This window comes from Mustela erminea, chromosome 10 (genome assembly GCF_009829155.1).
Source record: "Mustela erminea isolate mMusErm1 chromosome 10, mMusErm1.Pri, whole genome shotgun sequence".
Lineage (NCBI taxonomy): Eukaryota > Metazoa > Chordata > Mammalia > Carnivora > Mustelidae > Mustela > Mustela erminea.
In genome coordinates, this window is record NC_045623.1 from 80,099,179 (window position 1) to 80,113,057 (window position 13,879).

Genomic DNA, 13,879 nt, shown 5'->3' on the forward strand with positions numbered 1-13,879 from the left:
GCCAACTGAGCCACCCAGCTGCCCCAACCTTGGATAATTTAGGTGTGCCTCAGTCTCCTCATTGGTAAACTGGGGAAACAATATTCCTACCTCATAAGGTTTTTATAAGGTTTTTGTGATGAACATATTGTTTAGCTATAGTATCCCAGTATTGTATTTAACTGTGTAACATTTCCCTTTATATAAGGGATATAGTACACACATTGATATTTTAAATGAAAGTTATGAAAACACTCGTCTTTTTATCTTTCCTGTAGGATATATTTCCTCTTAGATACACTAGAATCTCTACCTTAATATGGAATGTACTGCTTGATAATCCAAGCATCTAAAGTATAACTTGCTCTGTTATTACACTGTTCCTTCCATAAAAGCAAGCTATGTGTCCTAAGTAGGTCAAATATTGTTACAATGAAAATATCTATAATACCACCACCACCACAGCCGTCTGTTTATTTCAAGAACTATCTAAAAACATTCTGCTAGGACAAAAATAGTTTAGAATTTCTGGAGTTCTTTTTTTATTTGTATTTATCTTGAAGTTCTGTCTTTTTAATTTAAGTTTTACTTAGTTAACTGGAGTTCATTTTAAGATGATAAAAATGTACACAATTGTTCATAGCTAATTAAGAATTTTATGAATATTCATAAATATTACTGAAATTTCTGATTTCTGAAAGTGCTCAACAACTGTCAGAAAGCCAAGAGAATTTAGACATTTAAACATGGATTAAAAAACAAATCTAAATTCTGATAGCAAGAGCCAGATCTGTTTCCTCTGATTTTCATTAAGTGTTGTATCCTACTGAATTATCAAATGAAACACTTTCATTTTCCTTTGTGTATAAATGAGATTTTAAGATCACTGACTTTGGTTATAATTTTTTTTTAAAGATTTTATTTGTCAGAGAGAGAGAGTACACACAAATAGGCAGAGAGGCAGGCAGAGAGAGAGGAGGAAGCAGGCTCCCTGCCGAGCAAGGAGCCCGATGTGGGACTTCATCCCAGGACCCCAGGATCATGACCTGAGCTGAAGGCAGCGGCTTAACCAACTGAGCCACCCAGGCGTCCCAATTTTTATATAATCTTAACAGAGAGTTTTGTAAGATCACGTCAGTAATTTTAGGAACCTGCCCAAAAGTTCTCAGTTAAACAAAGTAAAACAGCAATAAACTTCAACTAACAATAACAAGACTCTTTTATTATAGGGAGTCCTAGAGTTGTTTTTTTTTTTAATTTTTATTTACTTATTTTAAGTCATCTCTACACCCAACATGGGGCTCGAACTCACAACCCCCAGTTCAAGAGTCACATGCTCTTCTGACTGAGCCAGCCAAGCACCCCATCTAGAGTTCTATTCTTCATAGAGAATATATACAACGCCTCCTCCAGCTATCTTTTTTTTTTCTTCATTGCATTATGATGTCTAAACATAAGTGATTTAAAATTCCTGATAGCTTAAAAAATTCTTGCTAAGATTATCACAGTTCTCTAGGGAAAGAGGAGAGTAACCCGCACACGAAGAGAGTGATGCTTTGTTCATGTTTTCGCCATAGGTTTGCTTTAGGAAATAGCATGTCCTTCAGAATGGAAGAATTTATCTGTCTCCTATTTGATGGGGTTCAGAGTGAAGATGGCTGACTAAATAAACATGGGGAACTGGAATTTCCTTGGAGGCATCCTGGAGGAAGTTCACATCCACTCCACCATAATTGGAAAGATCTGGCTCACTATCCTGTTCATATTTCGAATGCTTGTTCTGGGTGTAGCAGCTGAGGATGTCTGGAATGACGAGCAGTCTGGCTTCGTCTGTAATACAGAACAACCTGGCTGCAGAAATGTGTGCTATGACCAGGCCTTTCCTATCTCCCTGGTTAGATACTGGGTTTTGCAAGTGATATTTGTGTCTTCACCATCCCTGGTCTATATGGGCCATGCTTTATACCGACTGAGGGTTCTGGAGAAAGAGAGGCAGAGGAAGAAAGCTCAACTGAGAGGAGCACTGGAGGGGGTGGAGTTTGAAATGCCTGGGGACCGAAGGAGACTGGAGCAAGAACTTTGTCAGCTGGAACAAAGGAAACTAAATAAAGCTCCACTCAGAGGAACACTGCTTTGCACTTACGTGGTACACATTTTCACTCGCTCCGTGGTTGAGGTTGGGTTCATGATTGGACAGTATCTTTTATATGGATTTCATTTAGAGCCTTTATTTAAATGCCATGGCCACCCGTGTCCAAATATAATTGATTGTTTTGTCTCAAGACCAACAGAAAAGACAATATTCCTACTATTTATGCAAGCCATAGCCACTGTTTCGCTTCTCTTAAATGTTCTAGAAATTTTCCACCTAGGTTTTAAAAAGATTAAAAGAGGGCTTTGGGGACAATATAAATGGAAGGATGAGCATAATGAATTCTTTGCGAACAAGTCAAAACAAAATCCTGCCAAGTATCAGAGCGCATCTGCAAATTCACTGAAGAGACTCTCTTCTGCACCTGATTATTACCTGTTAATGGAAAAGCAAAAACACACAGCAGTGTGCCCTAGTTTAAATTCACCTGCATTTCAGGTGGATCCTGACAATCACAGCGGAAATGATGAGAAATGTGTTTTGGATAAACAAGAAATTGTACTTTCTGATGAGATGCACACACTTAGCGCTACCTGTAGTCATCTTCAACACTTCAGCTCATGTAATAATGAAGACACTCATAAAATATTTAGAAAAGAAATGGGTAACCCATTAAGGGAAAAGAGAGAAACTGATTGCAAAGACAGCAAAAGGAACCACTGCTCTAGAGGTCACTGTTCTATTCCAGGTGTTGCTATAGATCTGGACAACCACATGGGGCAGTCATCCCAAACAGCTTTCCCTCTACCTGCTAACTGTGCCTGGGAACAGTTGTGGCCTAGTGCTACATGGGGTCCCTCTAAGGAAGATGAAAATCAGGTGTCACCTCCTAAAGGAAACCTGAAGGGCCAGTTCAGAGAGGGCACAATTAGCACCCTTCCTCCTTCCCAGGGAGACTGCCAGTCACTTGACATTCCAGATACTCCTGCTTCTTTGGGACAATTGTCCTTTGAATCTGATTTGGTCAGAAGCTGCAATAATCCTACTGCTTGTCCTCCAAATCATTTGGGGTTGCTGACAAACAACCTCATTGGTAGGCGGGCTCCCACAGACCTTCAGATCTGAACAGCTGTTGGCTTCTAGACATTCTGCATATTAAGCTATCACAGAAGTACCCTAGTGGTGGTGGAGTGCAGGCAAGACAAGGGTAGCCCTAAAGACCCGTTGTTAAGGCAGACAACTGCAAAACCATTTCAAAAAGGAAAAAGAGATTAATTCTGAATGGTGAAGGGGCAGTTTTAAAGTCAAAGACATAGTTACCAAATCAGAATTACTTTTTCAGAGACTTCCTTTAAAATTCATGAAAACTGATTCTGGGAAAGTCACATGTTCAGAATCGAGGCTTAATGGTTTGGAAACAGATTTTTCCCTGAAGGGAGTACAGTTTTAGGAGACTGTCCTTGTTCTACATAATTCTCCTTTCTACTTGCTAATCTTTTATTTCTGGACAATGGTTCAATTGTTTGTCCCTGGGACTTAATTTAGTTTCTTTATTGACTGCAACCTGATGTCTCCTGAGTATAGTGATAATATTGCTGTCTAGTAAATAAAATTTTAAAAAGATTGATGGCTTTATAGCATTTTGATTCAGTACCCAGACTGGAGTCGTAGCTCTACACTCCCTGGTCCTCTAACTTCGCCACTCTATTAACATTGCCCACCTTACAAGGATAGCATGAGAATTAAAATAAGAAACGTGTTTAGTACAGTGCCTGGCACACATTAAGCGCTCAAAAGCTTAGTACGCTACCGCTCATCCATCCTCCAGTGGCCCCTATGAAGCCCGCCACAAAACGAACTCCAAAAGTAAGAGCGGGAGTCTAAGCACACGAGTCTAAGCACTCCTTTCCAGACATTGCATACCCAAGGGTTACCCGGCGTCGGTCGTGCGCACCTTTTCAGCATGAGAGCCAAGAAACCGGCTTGTATAGGTTGCCACACCTAATGAGGTCCCAGCTGAGACAGGTCTGCTCCAGACGGGTGTGCGAAGATCCCACCCGGCTCCAGTCCCCGCGCTACCGGCCTCCGCAAGCCACGCCCATCTTTGGCCCCACCTGGACACCCGTCCGGAGTTACCAAAACCTCGCCTCTCGCTAAGCAACCGAATCGCGGCAAGGACCGGAAGAGGAAGGAGAGGTGCTGCTCCGGGAGCAGAGAGGCGGGCGTACGCAGCCTCCCTCGGCTTAGCCCACTATGGGGCACCCACAGCGTCCTGGTCGTCATGAAAACAGGCCACACCCCTGCGATCTCGGACCGTGGTCCGCAAGTACGCAGGCGCGTGCGCCCTTCCGCGCATGAGCAGTGCGGCTCAGAGCCCGCCAGCCACGGTCTCGGGCGCCAGCTACGCCGCTGCCGCTGTCACTATGGCCCATTACAAAGTGAGGGGGGCGCGGCGTGGCTGGGGGCGTGCGGGCGGTCGCCAGCCGCTGGTCGGCTGAGGGTGGGAATGGGGGCGCGCGCGCAGGTTTTGGGGGCCTGAGGTAGCGAGGCGGAGGCGGGGTTGCCGGACTCCCAGCGCCTTCTTCCTGCTCCGGCCCCTGGGCTTTGGCCACTGACCCGCCGTGTCTCCTCAGGCCGCCGACTCGAAGCGCGAGCAGTTCCGGAGGTACTTGGAGAAGTCGGGGGTGCTGGACACGCTGACTAAGGGTGAGCATGGGCTAGGAGAGGGTTCTTCGTGTCCACGCCGTGCTCTTTGGCGCTGAGCCCCCGACGGGCCAAGGCGTAGGGAAAGAAGGGGAACAGGTGGGATCTGTCTGGGGTCCAGCTAGGTGGGCCTCGGGGTTCAGCAGGCATTGGCGCACGTCTGGCTGTCGGACGGCACCGGAGTTGGGGTAGCCTCGCTCACACTACCGCTCTCCGGGCGGGGAGTGAAACTCTTGCAGCTGTTGCAAAGTCCCTCCGACTTCCGTTGCCTTGCCTCGAGCGGTCGCAGCGAGCACGTTTGCTAAAGACCTTGAGATCCCAATTCCTCTCTCCTTACAGTTTTTGCGGAGTCAAAATTATGTAAAGAAGCATTTTCCCCTCGAACAAAGGGCCAGTGGGAAAATTACCTGATTTCAAAGGTGCTTATAAAATAACCAAGTGAACTCAATCCCCAAAGTAGGCGATTCATAGTCAGTTTGGCTGCGGTTTTTCAACCCCCACTTTCGTAGGCTATACCAATTCCTACTCTGTGCAGATTTCATAAGTAGAATTACAGTTTAAAGAGCTTGAGGGCACATGAAAATGGTTATATTGTTTACACTTTTTAAGATGGAAGCTATTACACTGTATCTCTTTCTCCAAGGGGATTCAAGACCTAAGATGAATAAGGAGCTTCAAACTGGAGAGTTCCAAGAGATAGCTGGGGTACTGCTTACTTCATTAGCTCAGCAATAATGTGAATGTCAGCTATGTATCATTCAGCTCATTGGCTAGGACTTTCAAGGGTGTAGAACAGAAGAGCTGTCAGGGATGATGACTGGCTCCACATGAGAAGTGTGTGGGAATTAATTTGGTAACTGCTCTTGGCCGGAAGCAAAGGTTAGGAGAAAATTCTGGGAGATTAACTCTGGGTCTTAACAGAAAGCAGGACTTTTAATTCCCATGTATGGGCTGAGAATTCTGAATTGCTACCAACCTTAGGTTCAGGTACCAGTTTATCTCTTTGCAATTAAATTTCAGCAAACATGATAGGAGTATTCTATGAAAGTGCTGTGCTCTGTCCTCTCCTGAAGTGTCACAGAAGGTTCAATTTCATTGACCCCTCCCCTTAAAAAAAAAAAAAAAACACTCCGTAAGTTAATTAACTTTCATCATTTTATTAAGGTCTCTGTTCCAGGCACTGGGGATACAGCAGTGGGGTGGGGGGAAGCCCCTGCTCTAAATGACCTTATATTCTATTTGGAGGAGACAGATAATACATAGTGCCAGCCAGTGGGAAATTCTATGAATAAAAACACAGCAAAGGGGATAAAGAGCAACGGGTGTGCCATTTATAAGGTGTGATGGGGGAAGGTCTCAAGAAGTAACATTTGAGCAGAGATCTGGATGATATGTGATGTCAAGCATTCCAGGAAGGCAAGGAGGCCAGAGTGGCTGGACAGAGTAAAAGAATGTTAGAAGACAGATAAATGACCTTGGTGGGAAGTAACAGCCTTGTGGCCGTACATGGGTCTTCCCTCGCGAGATTGGAAACCCCTGAAGGCTCCTTTTCCCTTGCTCACATCTAGTGGCATCTGACTTCTCAATCTCTGTGGATTTCCGGTCTCCTAAATAATATCAGAGAATTTAGCATAATGTCTCTACTGATGTGACCTATTTAAAATTTGATTTTCAGTTTCAAACACGGGTACTTTATACATATTTAATTTAATTTTAATACAGCATATTTCCAAGAGGATCTGAAACTGCTTCTAACATTAACACACTAAAGGACGGCTAAAGATAAAGATAAGTCATATGGAAAAAGAAGCATTTGAGTTATTTTGAGTACATCAACCTCTAAAAATCCCTCCTGCTAAGGCAAAAAGGGAAACACCAGCTATTGAGTTCTTATCTGATTAAAAGGAAGTATATTTCATCTATAGAAAAGCACAGGAAACTTGACATTTACATTATGTTCTGTAATTATCAACCTCATAGTACCACAGACAGAAATTTAGAAGCTGAAAGAAATGGGGTGGGGAAGAAGAGGTAGAAAAGGGTAAGAGTATTCATGTCTTATAATGTTAGTTGGCAGAGATCAGTGGAAATTAATGGGAGAAGAAACAGGTTTGAGTGTGTTATTTAAAGAAAAACATATTGAAGAGAGAGGGTGGTGGTGATGTAAACCTACCAATTTCTCAAAAAATAGGGTTGTATGTATACTTAGAAGAGTAACTATCAGAATTCAGTGCAGGGTGTTAAAAAGTCACGGCTCCATTTGATTTTTTCATACTGTCTATATATTTTGATGATTTATTAAAGCTAAAAAAGGAAGTGTGTAAGTTGTTTTACAACAGTTTTTAGCTTGGAGTCTAGAGATGGACGTTATTTGTGTGTAGTTACATTTTTGGGCTTTTGTCACTTTTCAAAGGGTTCCATGCACAAAAAATTTAACCACTGGTCTAGAGACTTTTATCTGAGTAGTAAATCCCAGGAGGAATTTGTTCAGTAGAAGACGAGCAAGGTAGTGCTCACATGAGCTTTTGGATACAAACTAAAACATCTATTTTAATGTTGATTTGAGCATGCAGATAACTGGTAAAGTCTTTGTTTGGTGGTTATTTAGCATGTTGTATATGAAACTATTCTTGAAGCACATTCTGAATTCAAAGCTTCTTTCAGTAATTACCATAGCCCTGTTGATTCTCTCCAAAATTTTTCTCAAATTTATCTACTTTATTTTCACCCCCCCTCACTCTAGTGCAGGTTGCTATCTTTTTCAGCTGGATTGCCACACCTGCCTCTTAACTGCTCTTCCTGCCTTCATCCTTGTCCCACTCAGAATCTTCCATACAGTAGTTAAGAGCGATCCTGTCACTCTCCTGCTAAAAACTGTTTAATTATATGCCTGTTCTAAGGATCAAAGTCTAACCAAACTTGCAGGATCCTCCCTGGTCTGCGTCCTGACCACCTTGCCAGCTTCCTTTCCTGCCACATTGTTCACGGCTCCATCTAGCCATACTTGAATTTTCGGTTCCTCAATGTGTTGTTCTCTTGCCCTACCCACCCCCTCACCTTCCCATTTTATCTGAAACCCTCATAACCAAGTCTCAGGTCTTATTTCCCTTTGTTAGGGAGCCTTCCCTGGTTCGTTAGGGTGAGTTAGGTGTTCTTCCAAAGCGCTCCCATAATCCATCATCCTGTATTGCCACTTGATGCCTTTTTTTTTTTTTTTTTTGTCTAGTTCTTTGCTTTTGCACTAGACTGTAAAGTTGTTGAGAGCAGGGACCTTAGCTGCCTTGTTTACCATGGTATGGCAGTCCTAGCAATGTGCTTGGCGTATAACAGGCATTTAACATTTACTGGGCTATATAATTTTCAGGCATTCAAATTTAAGACTTTAATTGTTGCTTTTTTCTGCTTTTTGATTTGCAGTATTGGTAGCCTTATATGAAGAACCAGAGAAACCTAATAGTGCTTTGGAGTATCCTTTTCATCTTTCAAGTCAGAAAAAGGACTTATTTTTGAACTCTTATTTTTTCACATAGATAAATATTTAAAGTATTTTTCATGATTGAAAAAGTTACTTTCCTTTATGTTTTGCGATGATGATCTCTGGGTAAATGGTGGTGGTAAGGTGGGGTGACCATGATCAGAGATACTGATACTGCTCTGAGCTATTTCATTAGTTTCATTCAGCTCAAGTAAATTCTTAACTTTGGTATTAGTTTTTTAAAGCATCACTTAGGAGCTGCTACTCCAGAAAATCCAGAAATAGAGCTGCTTCGCCTAGAACTGGCAGAAATGAAAGAGAAATATGAAGCTATTGTAGAAGAAAATAAAAAACTGAAAACAAAGGTAAATGTTTTAAAAGAATTCATGTTAAAAATAATTTCACCCTTAATGATTAAAAGAGCAAAACCTCACTAAAATGGATAGTAGGGGAGGGAGGAGGATAAAAAATCTTGATTAACTGCAAGGCTGAACTGATGCTCTATCTAGAAAACCACAAATTGTAAATAGGACAAGCAATGTGTGGTCAAGAAGAGCTTCTTGGGAACTTGCATCAAGAAAAAGATGAGGGGGGCGCCTGGGTGGCTCAGCTGGTTAAGCCGCCAACTCCTGATCCCAGCCTAGGTCCTGGGATGTTAGGGTCTTAAATTCAAGCTCTGCATTGGGCTCCACGCAGAGCATGGCGCCTACTTTTAAAAAAAAAAAAAAAAAAAAGGATGAGTACATTGGTTAATGCTGCTTATGAGTAAATGGAGTGTTCTGGGAGTCCTAAGCACTTCATCTAAGTAGGTCATTGTAAGGTCAATGCTTTGCGAATGGCACCTCTCAGAGTTGTGCAGTGTGTAACCTGCACAGTCATATGTGCTGGCGCTGTAATGTGTTTATCTCTATAAATTTGTTTGCACTTAATTTTGTCTGTGCTCAAGTTTTTTCTCTGTTGAAACTCCTGTGAGACTTTTCATAAACTTCAAATTAGTCAACTCTTAAGTCTGAGGTTTTTCCACATTCTGAATCACGTAACGCATTTTACATTACTCTAGGCATTTCTTATAATGTGATTTATCTGCTCAACGACCTTGCGAGATAAGCGAAACAGGTACACAAAACGATTTATAGGTAGAAAACTAAAGCACAGTGAAGTCTAATCATCTTCTCAAATCTCTCAACTAATTGGATAGCCTAAATCTTAGCATAACAGAAAATACAGCCTCTTAAATAATCCAAGATTCCACAATACAAATTATCAGTTAACTCTTTGGCACCATTTAAGTCAAAGACATGAGCTCCTCTTCACTGACTGGCTAGATTAATATATGTTACATTATTCTTTTTTCCTGCTTTTTAAGAGAAAGTTCAGTAAACTTTTGTTAAAGAGTTAAGTCCTTTACCAGAAGCCATAGCATCTTTGGGAAGAAAGAGACAGATTATTGCATTATTAAGTATTTGAGCAGTGCAGTCATGAACTGAAATTCGGCACTGGTTTCCCAGTAATTTTAAAGGTTTATATGAAAAGAGTTTTCATTACATTTGATTGTATTAAATCTTAAATTGTATAAATCTTAAATGGTTTAAAAATGGATAGGATATTCATATAAAGTTCCTGATTCAGTAATTGAATAGTTAACTACTCATTTTGTTACTATTAAGTTTTTTTTACCCAATTTAGAATAAAATTCACCTAAACTCCTCTGTCTTTGCCCTATAGCTTGCTCAGTATGAACCACCTCAGGAGGAGAAGCGTGCTGAATAGGATCCTTCTCAGTTGAAAAGACACTGAAAAAATGGTTTTGTATGACTTGAATAGTTTGTATAGTATATAACCTTTTCTGAACAGATGCTCTAGAACTCTTTTAATATGTTGAATTCACCTATCACACTTTAACTGTTATAAACACATATACTTAGAATCACCAATAAAAACTCAATATAACTTTCTTTGGGTCTTAAAAGCAGGAGAATCCAAAGTGAATCCTGAAAAAAAAAAAAAAAGTCTAAACACAGCCATCTAATTCATTACCTTAAAAGACATTCTGTTTATTAGTCTGACTAGCAATGATGGTACTCCTTGTATTTTAGCCAAGAAAGTTCAGCATGGAGCTGTTCCTTGGTTCAGTGCAGGATATGAGCACAGCTACAGTCATCCATTAAAATGAAGATGACACTGTTGTTTATATCCTCTGAAGGCAGCTGGAGAGATCAGTGTGACAGAAGATGCTTTTGCATGGGTTCCCGTGAATCTTCTGCTCGTGTTTATATAATATGGAACAAGTAACTCTTCTTTGCCACCACTTTGCCTTAGATGACTGTGTGTGTGCCAGTTGGAACTCTGACACCACGTTTCCTTCTATGCAATCATGCCCTATCTGATGATGTTGCCTTGCTTTGCTCTGTGCTTCAGAGGGTCCTAGCTGCACATTGGCCTGTGTTGTTTTTCAATTTGCTATACTAGCAGTTACCCTGATTGTAATTTATATAACTTCAAACAGGATCACACTGTTTCCCTGCCTTACTTAGTTGCTCAGCTGAGCACAGAACGGAGGCAATATAAAATTCTGGGTTCATGCACAAGCTGGGATGAGAAGGGGAATGAGCCATATATTGTGGAAAATTATAGTTTGCGGGTATAATTATATAGTGCTTTTTCCCTCAAAGTATTTTTCTAGCCTTGAATTCATTTTATCTTCATTATCCCTGTGAAGTAGGTACAGCAAGTATGAGGCGAGGTTGGGTGCTGAATTTTTAGGCCAAAGACTGATATTAATACAAATTATCTACTAACTGTAGAATGTTGGGCACTTCAGTTAACTGCTCTGAGATTCACTTTCCTCATCTGTTAAATGAGAAGAATAGTATCAGTGCTGCCTACCTCACAGGGTTGTTGTGAGGGTCAAATGGAATGTATGTGAAAGATCTGTAAATGGTAAAGCACTATATTCTTGTTTGTTAGTCCTATTCCTTTCTTTTGGAAGACCTACAGTCAGATGTTTTTATTTTATTGGTGACTTATATTCCTTACTGACTGACTTGACATTATTAAGAGTCATCCTGTCTCATGTATTCTAACCCTATTGTTAGAGAACCTGTTTTTACTCTTTGGTCAAAACACACGTAGAAAACAGAACACATCAATGAAAGCTGATTTAACTATCAAAAGCCTCAGCACTTGCTGGAAACTGTGACCGAGCTAATTGTAAGGGCATTTTAATCAGTCATGTTGGCAAGAATGTGGCAATGGTCTGTGTCTCTTCTAGTCACAAGTTTGTTTTTGGAGGGGGGCCAGATACTGTTGGAAGAACATTCACTTGAATCGGTTTATCTTTTACCAGTTTGAGTGCCTCCTACATGCTCAGCAGTAGGCTGAGTGCTGGGTGTTACAGAGATGAATGGCTTGAAGTTAGGTATAAGACATGTACATCAGCAATTAACAGTGTGGGATAGGAAGTGCTAAGAACCATAAGAACAATAAAACGTGGCCCCATGGGGATTTTCGAAGAGAGGGAGACTTGGTTTCTTTAAACAGCTGGTATGACAGTCCCTTTGTGGAATACAGACAAGCAGAATTTTTTTTCTGGCTGCTGACCCTCATTTGCTTCTCTACTATGGGACTAGTATTAGTGTTTACATAAGTCAGGTTACTGTCTCCTGCACCATCTTTTTGGACAGAAGGGCAACCAGTGGGTTGGATAACCGCATTTTTAAGAGGAAACTGACCTGTTTAAACTGTTGTATCAGTCAGTGCTATTTAAGAATTCAGAGTCAGCCTGGCCTCTGGAGGTCCTCTTCATCATTTCTATCAAGGATATGGCTGAAGAGAATGTACAAGAAGATGTTCAATGGAGTAGAAAAAGGACGTCATCCATTCAGATCCTGCTATGCTTCATTCAGCTGTGTTATCTATAAAATGTAGATTTCATATCTTACCTACCTCACAAGGTTGTTGTAAGGATCAAATTAAATATAACATATGAAAAGTACCTTGTAAATTGTAAAGGACTACGTATGGGTCACATGGTGTAATGCCAAATCTATAAATGACACAAAGTTGGCTGGTTGGTAAATTATACTGAAACAAGTTTGAAAATGATAAACTGGAGTACCCCAACTTCTGGGCCTAAGCCAAAAAGCTGAAATGTCAAGTCTTATGTTTAGGTTAAAAAATGCAGTGATACAAGTTTAGGCACTACGATTGCTGACAAAATACTAGTTCCAGTGATTATCATTATGAACCACATATACTCTGGATATTTAAAAAAAAATTCCATCTGGAAAGCATTAATAGAAATACTGTCCAGGTGCAAACAGTCATCCCTAAGGCTGTATGGTTAGTATTGAATTGCAGGCGCTAGACATTTGGTGGAAGCTCAAATGCATGTAAAAAAGTGAATGATCAAGAGGGAGAATGCATTTAAAAATACAAGGTTGTGGCTTGTATACGGTAACCACTAGCCACATCTGAACTACAATTTAAAAAATTAAGCTCCTCAGTCACAGTAGCAACATTTCAAATGCTCAATTCACAGTGGCTACTATACTGAACAGTATGGTTGTAGAACATTTCCATCACCACAGAAAGGTCCACTGTACATCAGCATAGAAGGGATGTTCAAAGGAACGGAGTATGTTTAACGTGAACAGAGAAGACTTAGTGGGTAATGAAGACTGCAACCTAATATTTGAAGGGCCGTCATGAAAAAGATGGAAGACTACTCCTGTATTGCTCCATTTTAAGCTCCAGTGAGTGTGATTTTTAGTCTAAACAGAAGAATTCCAAAGTTTTACCTCAGTGGATGTGCCTGCCTTTTGAAATAGTGACCTCTCTTCCCTTGGAGCACTGAAGTGTACGCTGCATTATTTATCAGCTGGGGTGCTACAGAGTGGACTCTGTTTAGGAGAGAGATTGGACTAGATGACCTCTGAGGATGTGTCCTACCTTCAACGTATATATTCAGATGTAACTAAGGCCCAGATTTGGCAAGAACATGCTTTCCTTTCATAATCTAGAAGTTAAAGTCTTTAGAAAATCAGCGCCACCACCATCACCTCCATTTTAAGAGGAGGGTCTTGTTCTGTCAAATTTCCAATTCTAAAGCCTGATTGTCAAGAGTGAAAATTCCTCTAGCTTTCTCAAACCAATCTAGTGAAAACATTTTAGTTTGCTTTCATTATTCATTCCTTTGGTCTGTAAGCTGAAGGTCACAGCAGATGTAATGTTCTATGGGGCCAGGGAAGGGTAAGTTACATGCAAAGTAGACTGGGTGTGGAAAAAGGGGAAACTGAATCCTTCTGATTTTGAAGTGGTAGTAGTAACCACCGTCTGATTTGCTGAAGGGGGAGGATAAGCTGTTCTAGCTTGGCTGCATTTACTTTCCTGCTACATGCTAGATCGAACTGTATCACACCCTGACTCTGCCTTTGGTTGAGGCTTTACCTTCACTCAGGCTGGCTCCTCCTCCCTATCCCTGCATATCCCAACCACATCCATCCCTCTAGACCTGCTCAGACGCCACTTCCTTACAGACTTTCTCACCCTCCCAACTCCCGAGCATTTTTACCTGTACCTTTGACCTTTACGCTTCGTATCTCGTACCGAAGCTACTTACGCAGAGATCC

The 13,879-nt window shown here is 41.1% G+C and overlaps 2 protein-coding genes and 1 long non-coding RNA gene across 3 annotated transcripts in view; 2 read left to right on the plus strand and 1 right to left on the minus strand.

The window, feature by feature from the left end:
• LOC116600821 overlaps nucleotides 1-13,863 on the minus strand; it is a 48,073-nt gene extending 34,210 nt beyond the window's left edge. Inside the window, exons 1-2 of the long non-coding RNA XR_004289826.1 lie at nucleotides 11,981-13,863; nucleotides 3,995-5,881 (exon numbers count right to left, since the gene is read on the minus strand). This is a non-coding gene — a long non-coding RNA (uncharacterized LOC116600821). The remainder of the gene's footprint in view (nucleotides 1-3,994; nucleotides 5,882-11,980) is intronic.
• GJA9 (gap junction protein alpha 9) lies at nucleotides 1,627-3,212 on the plus strand. Its single transcript, XM_032361170.1, has one exon. The coding sequence runs from the start codon at nucleotides 1,652-1,654 to the stop codon at nucleotides 3,194-3,196; it is 1,545 nt and encodes a 514-aa protein (XP_032217061.1). The 5' UTR covers nucleotides 1,627-1,651; the 3' UTR covers nucleotides 3,197-3,212.
• On the plus strand, nucleotides 4,402-11,422 carry MYCBP (MYC binding protein). Its single transcript, XM_032361173.1, has 5 exons — nucleotides 4,402-4,509; nucleotides 4,705-4,777; nucleotides 8,192-8,240; nucleotides 8,485-8,614; nucleotides 9,975-11,422. The coding sequence occupies exons 1-5, from the start codon at nucleotides 4,426-4,428 to the stop codon at nucleotides 10,017-10,019; spliced, it is 381 nt and encodes a 126-aa protein (XP_032217064.1). The 5' UTR covers nucleotides 4,402-4,425; the 3' UTR covers nucleotides 10,020-11,422.
• Nucleotides 13,864-13,879: the final 16 nt, after the last annotated feature.